This window comes from Macrosteles quadrilineatus, unplaced genomic scaffold, assembly GCF_028750875.1.
Source record: "Macrosteles quadrilineatus isolate MER2022 unplaced genomic scaffold, UCM_ALF_1.0 Scaffold_32__1_contigs__length_1466915, whole genome shotgun sequence".
Taxonomy (NCBI): domain Eukaryota; kingdom Metazoa; phylum Arthropoda; class Insecta; order Hemiptera; family Cicadellidae; genus Macrosteles; species Macrosteles quadrilineatus.
In genome coordinates this window covers 1025555-1040276 of record NW_026542625.1, presented here as the reverse complement: position 1 = coordinate 1040276, position 14722 = coordinate 1025555, and the positions used below count along the sequence as shown (strand labels likewise).

General features: G+C 33.8%; 1 protein-coding gene across 3 annotated transcripts in view; it reads right to left on the bottom strand.

The window, feature by feature from the left end:
- The window catches only part of LOC129005762 (sodium/hydrogen exchanger 9B1-like), a 29537-nt gene that overhangs the window by 13170 nt on the left and 1645 nt on the right, over positions 1 to 14722 (bottom strand). For 2 of the 3 annotated variants that reach the window (XM_054434762.1, XM_054434764.1), the window contains exon 1: positions 8391 to 8435. The exons of the other annotated variant lie outside the window; for it this stretch is intronic. In XM_054434762.1, coding sequence (XP_054290737.1) covers positions 8391 to 8421 — 31 coding nt within the window. In that variant the 5' untranslated portion in view covers positions 8422 to 8435. Of the gene's footprint in view, positions 1 to 8390; positions 8436 to 14722 lie in introns of those variants that run through there. 3 annotated transcript variants of the gene reach the window in all.

Sequence of the window (14722 nt, the reverse complement as noted above, 5' to 3'; positions counted from 1 at the left end):
TAACCATAGATAAAAAGAGTATAGACAGGAGTATAAAAGGTGTATGTCTATACTCCTTTTATCTATGATGTAACCTATCATTCTTTAATCGGAATCGAAGAAAACTATGTCCTCTTCACTCTCGTTTCCGAAGTCCGAAGATATGGTAGGTACACTGGATGGACACTCTGCTCTCTTTTTGTATAAATTGGTTGACGTCATGTAAGATAGCATGGATTGAGGAACCTCAAATACACTACTTCCTCCGCCTGCAGAAACATGTTGAGATGTTAGAAGAAGTCCATTTATTGTTGTTGTAGTCATTCGGTTCCTTGTTTTTGTTTTTATCAAGTTTACTTTGGAAAAAACTCTTTCACACGCCGCATTCGAAAATGGTAGTGCTAGCACATCAAGGGCAAACATACTCAATTCTCTAAACTCCTTTTCTCCGTCAAGACTGCAATAATCTCCCATGAATTTCCAAAACTCATCATTTGTCATGTCTTTAAAATCGACAACAAAGTCTTTGAGCACTATTTTCCGCCACTGATCTTCAATTTTCTGCAGGAGTTCAGTGTTCGTGGGACTAATAATACGAGGTACCGTTGATGCAAGTTCGATGATGGACAGAGGCCGACGTGGATCATCTTTTGAAGTAGCGATCTTCCGATGAAGACATCGCATCTTAGCAAACGGGGAGTCTTTGCTGAAGTCAAACCTCTTTCTTGTTTCCTGGCAAATCTGAAAACAAATGTTGAATTAAATATATAAAACAATAAAGTAAATATGATAACGATATGAACAAACAATATCCTCAATTTTCATACAGAAAGCTGTGGCATCTCATCTCTAAATGCAAAGATGCGCAGGGCTTGGCTTCAGTGTCAAGAACCTCATCTAAGCGTACAGGTATATATATATATATATATTAATAGTTTAAACTAAATACAAACTAGTAAATTAAATCTAATAAACAAATCCTAAAGGAACTCCATATGGCGTAACTTTATCATAATTGCAAATATGCCTCTTACCTTGATAAGGAACTGCCTGCATCTTTTTCGAAAGTAGATAGTGATTTCTGCTGCATCCTTGTTTCCTTTTATTATCGGGTTGTTTTCCAAGTTCATCAAGGAGACGCCTAAATATATCTGAGATGGAGGGAGCTGTTTATCTTCATTTGCCGGGTCAATTTTTTCCAAATCAGTCTCAGACACATATTTTGAGTCCATGAATGACAGTAAAACCTCTTTGTAGGTCTCGGACATAGTTTCGTACACTGTTGAAATCAAAGCACCATCCCCTTGAAAAAGTCTATTGAGGCCAACAAATTTCGGTAAAACCCACTGTAAAAATAGAAAATATAATTTAGTTGTGGGATCTCTCATTGTACGCACTATATTACACACATTAGGTTGTTTCGACTCAGATGCTTGCAGCTCAAAAAAATTGAGCAATGGTACCCATTGTTCTAAAATTCTGTCCACCACTAATTGGAGGGATAGCCAGCGAGTCTGAGATGGTCGTAGAATTTTGTGCACATCAACTTCAAAAAACTGTTGGAACTCTACAAATTGTGATTGCCGTTTGCTGCTGTTCTTGAAGAAATTGTATATGTCACGAGCAAGTTCCTCGGGAGCACGTGGTAGCTCTTTGCAGGCTTCACTCGAGCATATATGTATCGAGTGACAGATGCATTTGGATAGAGTAACGCCAGGAAAATTTACGTCCAGCCTTTGGGCTACTGAATTTTTGTCGCCAAACATGGTATTGCAACCATCACTTGCGAATCCTATTATATTACTCATAGGGATTCCGGCATCGTTGAAGGACTTAATAAGGGCATCATAAAGACGACTAGCTGTTGCACCATCTGCTGATGCTTTAAAATCATTTGAAGCAAATACCTGGACCAATTTCCAAAACCTTGTAACAATCTTACCACTGTCAGAGAATCTCACACACATACACAAGTTTTTGATTGTTCCAATATCTGTCGACTCGTCAATAATCACACTAAACTTGTTGGACTTTAGTTTGCTGGATAGGAAATAATTTTCATACTTGCCTATGACATGTTTAACTATACCATTGGCTTTGGTCTGTTTTAGTTTTACATTTTGAGCAATTTTGGAATCTGGATGGCATGCCTTATCTCGAGAGACAATTGCATCGACTGCTTTAAAAGATAAATTATTCTCTGCAAGTAATGCGCATGTTCTAATCTCTGCAATTTTCACTTGGTTGTCAAAGCTCTGCTTTGTTTTATCAAACATAAGTTCAGTTATTTTAGGTTGAATAGTTATGGATTTGGCTTTATTTACATGCGGTTTTGACTTGGCGTGGTTTTTTATAACTACCAGCTCAGATGTGAATGTTGAGTTGCACGCACAACAAAATGCTTTAAAAGGATCACCTTTAGCAGGCCTTAACCATTCCTTGAATTCGGGTTTTTGTTCCCATTCGGTGCGATAACGTTGCCTCCTATGTTTATCTTTGATTGATGACTCACCTCGCTTCTTTTTGGTTTTTTCAGGGGTAGTTGATTTTGTTGGAAATATCGTCTAAAATAACAAGTCGTCTTGTGGATCAAAAATTAAGTTAATTTAATAGTAACACTGATAGAATGAAAAACTTAGATTTGTGTATACATCTTACTTCATCAAAATATAACAAACAACTAAACTCTGTTGCCAAGGAAACATCATATGTTCTTTTCTAACATAACTATTATGGACATTATAATATGAATAAATTACATCTTTAACACACCCCCGTAATGTCCATAATACATTTTAGAAAAATAAGTTTTAGTTAAGAGGTCACCATCCCAATGAAAGTTTTCATTTTAACATGTTTCAATGATGATAAGCCCTTTGTTAAAATATCAGCGGTTTGTTCTTCTGTTGGAATGTATCTGACAGTGATCTGTTTCCCCGAGACCAACTGTCGAACATAATGGTATCTCGTCTCAATATGTTTAGAGCGATCGTGGAACATTGGATTGTTCATAAGTTTAATCACACTTTGATTGTCCACATGTAGTATAGGAATAGACTTTTCTTCAATTGCGCCAATCTCTTTCACAACACGAAGGTATTTACAGGTCTCGCTAGCGGCAACATATTCTGCTTCCATTGAAGATTGGGAAACACACCGTTGAAGCTTACTCTTCCAAATAGTCTCATCAAGATTGCCATTCAAAAATGCTGTTTTAACATCAAACTGTTTGATAGCAAGATTGTACTGAACTGAATAGCCTAGCATAGTTCGCATCGTCTTAAACCGAGCTACAGGGCTGAAAGTGTCACCATAATCAATACTAGGACGCTGAGTAAATCCTTTTGCGACCAAACGCGCCTTGTAACGAATGATCTCGTTCTCAGAATTTGTTTTCAGTGCAAATACCCAGCGATTATCGATGACTTTTCTTCCTTTTGGTTGATCAACCAAATCATAAGTTTTATTTTTTATTAATGAATTTATTTCTTCATCCATAGCGGATTTCCAATCGACGACATGCTCAGATCTAATTGCTTCATCATAATTTTCCGGTACTTCGTTTGTAAGTATTGCAGAAGCTAAAAGCTCATTTTTATCTCTGTCACTGACACACATGACAGAATCATCTCTATAACTCATAGGTATTTTTATTCCATCACGTTTTCTCAGGTTATAAGTCTCCTCTTGTAATATATCACCTGGAATAGCGTTATCATCACTAGGACACAACATGTCTTGCTCATCAGTATCATTGGTTCCTGGATACACAATATCTTGCTCTTCTTCATGGAATATATTGTCCTGATTACTGTCAACAAGCTGATTTCTGGTCTCATCATTTAGAATTGATTGTCTACTGTCAAGGGGATCATGCTCGATATCATTGCTACTCTCTTCAATGTTAAAGTAGTGTTTATCATCGTTATTGTTTATTTTCTTCAAAATAAAACATGATTCTTTTGGTGGAATGACCTTAACAACCATATTATACAATTGATTAGCTGTATTAAATATAGCCAAAGCAATGATTGTTCCATTTTGAGAAAACACCCATGACTTACCATTGTTTTTCACAGTCTGGTGAATGCCTTTTTCACCTGCTTTCCTCACAGAGAATAAGTTACAAGCAACATCAGGACAGTACCAAACATCATCGAAATACCTGTAAGTCCACTGTTTACCATCAAAAACCATAACGTCTATTTTTCCTGACCCCAAGGCCTGAATATGAACACCTTGGCGAGCACTGTCCATCTTTTTAGGAGTATCAAATGGTTTGTAAGTGGCGAACCAGTCCCTGCGGTTTGTCACATGGTGAGAAGCACCACTGTCAACAAGCCAGTTGTCACATTCACTGAAAAATGACTTATCAATTAGGCCTACCTCTAGATTTGATCGAGTCATCATTGCAGCATTTTGTATCTCACGGGTACATTCATTTGATTTATGTCCTTTTGTGTGACACTTAAAACAAATTACACCTGTTCGACAGTTTTTAGATAGATGACCATTTTTGCCACATGAAAAACATTTTATCGCTCCTAATTTTTGCAAGTCTCCCTTTTTGGCATTTTTGGCTCCCATATATTTTGGCTGTTTAGAACTTACTTTTATTTTGGAAACCATGGCTACTGCTACATCCATCTCGTCTCTGTCCTTTAGACGTAATTCAAAGTTGAGACATTTCTTCTGTAGAATGTCCCATGTCTTCACCTCCCTTGGTGAGTCGTGCCAAGTCACATACATGTGATCATATTCCTTTGGTAGAGTTTGAAGGAGTCGAGCACACAAATCGTCTTCATTAATAGGCTTACCGTATATTGTTAATTGGTTTTGGATTTCGTCAAACTTTTCCAGATGACCATTCATTCCAAGGGTAGGTTCCCAAGAAATGTTATGGAACTTATTTCTCAATATGTCAATATTTTCAGTTGACTTGACATCATAAATGTGGACAAGTTTCTCCCACATCTCTTTTCCTGTAGAGCAATTGCTTACTCTAAGTAGAGGATTCGTCTCAAGGGATAAAACAATATATTTTCTGGCTTTTGCATCATTTTTTGACCAATTTACCAATTTTTCGTCATAATTTGGTGTACCTGCTGTTGGTTTTCCGAATTCTCCACTAACAATTCCATAAACTCCTTCACATTCTAAGATTACCTTCATGACTATTTTCCATGTTGTGAAATTCTCAGTCCCTCTTAATTTTTCAATCTGTTTTTCATTACTCATCATTCACTATTCTATTAACTTCTTCTCAATTAATTTAACCACTCTGTTCTGCTACCAAGGAAACATCATATGTTCTTTTCTAACATAACTATTATGGACATTATAATATGAATAAATTACATCTTTAACAGATTTAAACCTTTTTATTTTTGCATTGGTCGATGTCGATGGGGCAGAATCACTGTCTTCATCACTATCCATGACTTTGTAGGCCTAGCCTAGTATACACAAACTCAAAAGTGAACAGTACAAACAAAAACAACACAAGTGTGCTAGACTGCTAGTAGTGGTAATAATTAGGCTACAAAGAACTAAGAAGTGGGCATCACTCGTCTCTTTTGACACACGATTTACGTAACTGCTTAACTCCAACAACACGAACACACTATAACACAAACACACTAGGAGTCCAGGAGTCGGCGACGGCGACACTAGCTAGCTGTCAAACCAAACCTCGAATGCTTCTGCTTCTTCTGCTTCTCATACACCGTCTGTTATCATAAAAATAGACCTTCCGTACATAATCTCGGTTCGCCCAATTGGCGAATTATTACTGTATTGGTGTAGGTAGTGTTTGTATTGAGGTTGAGAAATATTCACATAATTTCAGTTACTATGATTACAAACAACGTGCAAAACTATAAATAATATGGTTTTATGGCGATTTTAAGATTTATAATCAAAAAGTATATAAGTCTATTAGGTATTTATTGATAACATCAATACTCAAGCCAGTTACGATGGTTATTTAAAACTGTACGATAATTTTGCCTGAAATACGATAATTTAGGACCGCGTGTACGATATTCGACTACGGCCAATCTGGGAACACTGCTACCAGGACACAAAGGACCCTCATACAGAGGAGTGTGACGGCATAAGGACAATGTGTTAAACTAGGCAGTAAAATTAATTGTCCAGTATTATAATTTTAGACAGGATCTATGCATGCATGCATATAGATAGTGCTGTTGTATATATGATAACATGTAGGGAAAAAACTATATTTAAAAAAAATTCAGAACTAAAGAGAGATGAGCTTTTACTTTTAAATCTTTACACCTGACTTTTGGGAATGCTGATGGTATTAGGATCGATTAATTGATATGAAATATTATATATACTGTACTAAATTTTGATCAAATATTCTTGAACAAATAGTATTACCAAACATTTAGAAAATATATAGGTATATTATACCTTTAAATAAAAAAAAGGTAAATTTCCCACATGGAAGAAGCTTACATCAAAATGTGAAGAAAGACTTGAGCTCCAGAACGATAAAATATTTATTTAATTTAGTCCCCTGGATTTAAAAGTCATTATTTTATTTGTTCATTTTTTTATATGTCAATATAATAACTCGTTCATAATAATTTAACAAACTCTTGATTGAGTTTGAAAATAGGCAGGTTGAATTATTTGTTTTTAAAGAGATGTTTTAAATAATATTTAGGTTATGTGTGTGATATTACTGGAGTTTATTTTAAAGTTACATTTGCAATTAATTCCCAAAACAACTGTTTACTTTAAACAGCTGAGGGTAGGTATTTTATCTAAATTTCCATCTAAAAGGAGGTATTTAATGTTTCATTTTGATTTGTTTTGCGTATCTGTTGATTACGTTTCTTAATCACTGCAAAACATAACCAATTAGTGTTTTCATTTGCAAATAAAAAAAAGATTAATAACATAGGGACAGAAGCAATTAGCTACAAAAGATATGTGACTATTGTAAGTTAACAATTGATTTACTGTATCTTGATATGAAAGTAGTTCCTAAACATAAGGCTGTTTAAATAAACAATTTGTGAAAACTTTAAATTAAATCTCAACAAACCTTCAAGTACGTAAATCCAGAATTTCAACTTCTCAATTAACATACTGACACAGTGTCAAATAAAAAATTATTGTTGTACATATTCAAGAAAATAAACTAAAACAGTTGGTAAAAAGTCAAATTAAAAGTTCCTATTCAACTGCTTGCTCAAGTTACACACACAAAACTGACTTTGTCCTTTAGTTCTTCCTGCTTTGCCTTAATTAGACGAGAAGTGTTGTTACGTTTAAGATAAAGAGTTATCAACCACGCACAACGATTTTTACAACTTTCAGAATGAGTATTACATGATAAATAAAAGCTTCATTTTTTAATGATAGAGTACAAAATGGAACTCTTGTCAATCTGTGATTAGGCAAAAAATAAATACGGTACAGTAATTTTAAAATTATGACTTCATAGATCAAATATGGATAAGGTAGATAATCTATAATATTAAAACGTGACAGGGTTTTTTTATTTCACGATTCTGAATCAACCACTTGACGGATTTTCAAGATTTTTTGTTGAAAGGAAGATAATTTTGAGAACTAGGGAATGTCGAAGCCATAATTTTAGTTTAGGGTCCCAGTTTTTTAGAAATTAAGTTTTAATTTTTAAAAAGTCTAGCAGCCGACGTAAACATTCTAGACTAGCTTTTGCTATTAATACCATTTGCTTAACGTAACAGAGCTGTAAACATTCAGCGTTGTTGACACAAATTCAGCAGTTGGATGAAAATGAAATGACATACGTAGGTCTGACTTATTTATACTATGTGTAATGCTATAATCATTGATACGTTCATTTATTCGGTAAGAGGATGAGAGATAATTTAAATATACATTGTAAATTACTAGATGTTCTAATTTATTTTTTTGAACAGTCTGTAAAAAACTTAAGTTTGTTTTAGTGTAATATAATTTGTTATAACCAACAGCTGGTTGAATATAAAAATATTCTATAGAACTATGAGGTTAGTTTTTTTAACTTTATGATTTTGTCATTGATTACATGAATTAAGTAAGATTCTATAATCATTGCTGTTTATGAATCGAAGCTCACGAGTCTTAAAAAGAAAGCTTATGAAAATGGTTTTACTACTCGACTTTTTGAGGAAAGGTTCGGAAAGTAAGTTTTAATTCATCTTGGCAGCTTTTTCTTTACAATAAATTTTGAACTGCTTAAACTAAAGCTTGAATTAAGAGTAGATATATTGGGGGGGTGGACTGCTTGATTCCCGTACGTAGGACGGGCCAACAGCTCGTAATTAAGGTTATAAAACACGAAGCCAGGTTATTTAGAAATTTTAAAATAATAATACAACCTTGGATAAAATAATACAAAAGGTTACCATCTGGCAAATCAAGCGCAGAGTTGTGCATGTGGCAGGTGTGAACTATCCACTGACGCGAGAAGATCTAAAATCTCCTTGTAGTCTCTAATTGCCTACTTGTTTTACTAGTATGCTAACTGAGTGCAAAATACATAATCAGTCCGCCAACCACACATTGTGCTTTCATTAGCCAACTAAACTTATTAGAAACAGCTGTCACTGTCGAGGACGAAATAGCGAACAAATTTGAAAAAGCTTCGGGCACAATTGTTATTTTACTCTGAGTTTTCCTTAAAGTAGTTAAAACGGTCATAAAGGAACACTTTCAATACTCAATTAGGTATTTACTTTGACTCGAAACAATTTGTATTTTTCAATTTATTGCTGTAACAAACTACAGAAATATTTCACCATTGATTTATTACTTTACACGTAGGCCTATACAAAATGTTTAAACTGTGTTTCAGCATATAAAGTGAGAATTGCATATTCAATTTTAGAAAAGGCTCTGATTGAAATAAAATACAACTTAATTCAGATTTGTAATTAATTCTCCAAAGTCAAATATATTGGAAAGCTGTTAAAATCTACTTAATAATCTAAAGATTTTGAAACACCAATTATTCTGAAATACAATTATAAAATATCTGTTGGACTCAATATTGTATTAATAAAGATCTAGGCCTACCATAAATGTAGCATATCCATTTTTTTTATTCACCCTCTTTGGTTAAAAAAAGCGTTTGTGGTTCCTGCAAAACATACCCCTTCCAACAGACATACCGGTATTAATCCCTTATTGGTATATACAATGATTATAGATGTATAGAACCAGTCCTGCTATTGTCCTAATGATTGACAAGAAAGTCTCAATAACAGATTTTAAAATTCTTTGAACGTTAAAAAACAGTCTCAACTACAGTAGCCAGTAGTTACAGTTTACAGGAAAAGTAATACATTTTAATTGTAAATCAAACTTAAACCGAACGAGTTTAAAACAAGTGATCTGATTGTGCGCGTCAACTTTGTAGTTCTTGGTCAGTTGACAAGACAAAGAAATGATGAAAGTCGAGTCGTTTATTTATAGAGTGAACTTGGTACCTAGTTCTAATTATATTTTTGGACTATTATTCGTTGGTTTAAATGTCTAGGTTCTTAGCCAAAACACTAGAGGTTATTGAACAGCAGAGAAAAAGGTTTATAATTCATTACTTTTACTAATATAAAATTGAAAGGTTAATTTTGAAAAAAAGATTTATCAAGGAAAACCTCTGGATGAGCCACGGATGAAATTTGAAATAGAATTTTGTTACAGATGGATGCGTATTAAGACAATGGTTAAAATAATTAAAAATGTATAAAATGTATACATTGGTGCTAAGATGTTCTCCATATTGTTTTTATTAGGTGTTTAACTTTATTTAGACCGTAATATATCAACAAATAAATACGAACAGTAACAGGTAAAGACTAATTATTCACACAGAACTGATTTTTGGATAGCCTATTATACCTATACAATATTTTTGGTATGTTGTGTTTGTCTCAATGTTGACTTCAAACTTCTTTTGAATGTGGAACGAGACATTCCATTTCCATATTACAGTTGTAGCCGGTTTTAGAACAAAAATAAACGTAGTCGATCCGAGCATTCGGCAGAGCGAGCTGTAAATTACTGATTTATGATTGTGGAATATGCCAACTTTTTAGCCAAGCCAGACTGTAAAGAAACACCATTTATCCTATCCTATACCTACTATAATACGAGATAATTTTGTTTGTCTGTCTGTCTCTAATATATATCTCCAAATCCAGCAGAAGGATTTTTATACAATTCTGGAATTAGGGACTTATTGCCCTAAAACAAGATTGGTGACAGCTACTACCTCAGGGAAATTTGTATTTTGCTACACAACTCATTTGAAAATTAAAAAAATAACATTGGCCTTATGGGATGCTAAGTAACTATGTTGGTTGAACAAATAAGTTAACAAGGAAAAGTAAACAAAATACTTGTAACATATGTTTACAACAAGCTATCAACAGTATACTAGCAAATTACAAAATACAGTACAAAGGGAAAAACGTCAGTTGTAATTGAGCAAAGATTACACTAATGATTACTCGATATAGCGGAAAGTAGTTCAAATAGTAGATCAAATACTGATTATTTTACCTGGCCCATTCCCATCAAAACATAAACCCTGAAGTACTGAGGTATTCCAAGTAAACTAATTACGTTTGGGGGTTTTAATTGGCATAAAACTATTACTGTAGGCCTATGCTAAATCCCAATAAAAAAAAAAAAAAAAACAAACAGAATCTCAATTTCTTTAGAAGTAAGTTTAGTAGCGAAAAAGAGAAAAATTGTTGTCACAAGCCAGTTTGAAACTAATATGATTTTGTTTTTTATCTGCTGTCTTTTGTGAGCGTAAAAGTCTAACAACGGGTTACGATGACTTGAGGGGAGAAAGATTCTGTGCAAGTAGTAATTAAACTTAAGCAAGATCATATAAAAGTGTATCTAATTTTTGTTTAATTGCATACATTACATTACAGAGTTGTTACTATTTCTTTATTTCAGCGATCAAATGTATATGGTTTGTAATAAAAATGTTTTTCGTAAATTTTCAAATGCCTGTTTAAGATATTGTTTTAACTATTAAACCTAATTAACCACAACCGAGCAAGGCTCGGTCCCCCAGTACTATAATTAATACGCCAACAAGAAATTTGTCCTTTGAACTCCTCCGCCATTTCTTATCTGATTTTGACCATTCACGTCTCATTGGAAAGAGCGTACGTAGCGAAGAACGTACATGAGTGAAAATTTAAAAACGTACGTTTTCATGTCCCTGGCCTTTTACTTCGTAGATACTGGATTTGTAGTTTATTATTATGTGTTTTAATATTGTTTGGGACGGGGGCAACATGTTACACACATTTATTTGGTTTTAAATAGGTTCTAGGTATTTTTTTCGTATTTTTAAAGTCTCGAAATTCACGACCATGACGTGTCCCTAGGGTACATTTTCCAACTTTCACGCTGTTTTTAGACTAATTATTTATGCCGAAATATATAAAACCATATTTTTATGTCATCAATGGTTATTAAACTTACAAAAAAGGAGCATATTATAATTTTATTGTCATTGCAAACTGACTACCATGACAAAATAAGTCTGTCCCTCGATTTGGCGTCACGACCATTTGGGAAAAATTTTCTACTTTGGAGCACGACAGTGGCAAGCCTGGCGTCGATGGAGTCAGTTAGTTTTAGAGACTAGTTTGGGGTGTACGTCAGGATTGTAGTGCCGGTCGTTTCGAGTTGAAAGGAGGAATTACAAGATTAATAAAGGAAAGATTGTGTTTTTTGTAATTTTGGTGTGTCCATGACCGTACGTAGTCATTCGATGAAGTAGACATGGTGTTAATTTTTGTTTATAAGATATTTCAATTGCTAGATTAACCTAGAAGTCCACTTTGTATCCTCGAACATGAGGTGCAGGGCTACCGCCAGAACAGAGCCAAATAACACGTAATTTCACGACCAAAGTTTCACGACCATCGCGGGTTTTTTCACGACCAATTCAGCCTTATGGATTATAGTGTGTTTGGTCGTGACAATAACTTTAATACAATTGTAATTTGAACAGTTTAGTTCAATTTAAACACTTATTTTATTATAACTAACAGTATAATTGAAGGATTGTTTAGAAAGATTTAGATTATTTCAGAAAATTCACGACCGTACCGCTTGTTCCTGACCATCACGTTTATGATTTCTATCATAAAAATTTCAAAAATTAAAATATCGTCATATTTCGATGTTTTATTCACAAAAGAAGCACACCTCTATACAAACATAACGATTTTTCGGGTCTCAGGTAAGTTTTTTTGGAGTTATACAAACTTAAAAAGATTTTATTGGCTTTTTTCCAAATTTTTGAGTTTTTTTTATTTTTTTCTAGAAAGACCAAATATACCAAAAGCTCAGTGACCTTTTTATTGTATAATGGTCATAAAAGTTAATTAGTTTATAGCAAAACATAGTTATAAAAATAATATTAACTATTTTTAATATTCATTTAATTGTCTGTTATGGTCGTGACAGGATTTTGTGTTTTTCCACTAAAGATGCTCTTTTTTAAAAAAACAATACCAAAGATATTGCGTTACTATGGACATTTTATGAAACTTCAAATGTTAATGAAATAAAAATAATAATAAAAGTTTTGAAAAAAGGGGAAAAAATTTGCAAAGTGCTTTTCCTGAAAACGTACGTTTTTAAATTTTCACTCACATAGCGTTAGCAAACTGACCTTACATTTTTTTAAGTCTCTTGGGCTCTGCCCCAGTGGCTTTTAAAAGAAGAGATTAAAAGAATTATACGCTGATGGTTGCTTATTGTTATTTATATTGTATTGTTTCTGTTTAGCTATTTTTCTCTTTATTTATTTGTTAGTTTAGATTATTGTTATTGACAAAATTTATTCTGAAACGCAGTTGTACTTAGAAACGCTTGATAAATAAAGACATTTTATTTATTTATTTTTAAAAGTCTAATGGAAAAGTTACTAAACGTTTATATATTGTTCACCTGGTAACCAAAAGGTTGACAATTCGATCATAAAAAAATAAAATTCGGTGGCTTTTTGGTGGTTCCAAACTGGATCCAGCTGTCCTTGATTATTGGGCTTTTAATAAAATTGTTATGGCTAATTAAAGCTGGATTTATTCATTAACAAAGGTACAAAAGGCATCTCTACATCACTCACTACATTCTACACTCATCATTCACTCATGTTTGGGTTAAAATACACAACTAGGTCGCTATCTCAATTTGTAGATAATATAACAATAATGAAATTTACAAGCACTGCTTCGAGGATTTATTAAAGTAACTTAAAATTAAAGAGATGGGTTTCCCATCTCAATTGATGATGATAATCAACAATGAAGGCTCCTTACAAATTTCCGGCTAAAATAGTTTTATTGTTTGATTTTAAATTATATTTCCTTAAATTAAGTTGATATGCAACCGTATCGCTAAACATGCTTAATGACTTACATTCAGTTCAAAAATCCATAAAAAACATCATCATCAAGCAAAAGTGAAAACAACTAGGCCTAACAAAACATTAAAATATTGTGTTCATATTACACAGTAGAGTCCCGCAAACTCAGCGTAATGTGGACTGGAAGGGTGCCGAGTTTGTAAAATGCCGAGTTATCGGGAACTAGAGTTAAAGATAAGAGCAATAGAATTTTTAAGCTTTTTAACCACATTTTTCAATTAGATTTATCAATTATCAATTATTTTAAGATGGGGACGCCACTATGTGCGTATTTTAACCCAAATATGAGTGAATGATGAGTGTAGGATGAGTGGCGCGATCTTGTAGTCTTGTTAGTGACTAAGGCCGACATGTTCCTTAGACACAGCTGTTAATTAATAGCCCATACAGCTAATGGCAAGTAAGGGACCTACAGTTTATAGTGGAATCCGAACCACATTTTTCCTTGTAATTTACGAATTGGTCTAATTATCAGGATAGTACTGCGGATAGTCGTAGTGCTCACTAGTGTGGACGTTAATCCACACCAGGGAGCATCGCATCCACAGTGCATCCCTATAAATATCCACAATTAGATTTATATTACAAGTCAGTTATTGAGTCATCAGATATAGTACAACAAATCCTTAGTACGAGTTGCAAATGATTATTACTTGAGCTGGCTTGTGTCCATGTTTAACTCGGACTCAAAATCACTAATTTTCTGAGCCAGGTGATGGCCGAGTTATCCAGACTGCCGGGTTATCCAGTGCCGAGTTTGCGGGACTCTACTGTATTGTCATTGTGTAAGCCTTCTAATGTTTCTTCATGTTTTGTAATATGACTGAAATAATCATCATTAACACCCCTGAATAAACTGACGACTTCTTATTAGTGGCGAAGAAAATTTCAATCCACCCCCCCCCCCCCTCCCACAAAATATTCAACGGGTTCAATTCCCAGCACATCCACAACTCAAATGCTTTCCCTAAAAAGCTTTAAGAGCACACTGTTCATTGCCTCTCCTGTAAAAATACTGCTGACGCCGACATCAACGTCAAGGAAAAAATATGCTCCCAGATTCCCTTTTTGCACATAGAACAAAGACCCAAAACATGGGGAATAAGTAAATTTTTCCTTAAGCTGATTTTCCCCCCCAAAAATCGTTTGACATAGAAAATAACGTAAAATACAAAAGTTGTAGGATAATTTAATCCTGCAAAAATCGTTATCCCATCACATTTAAGATCCAAGCGTTGGGTCAGTTTAAACAGACCAAAATATATATACACT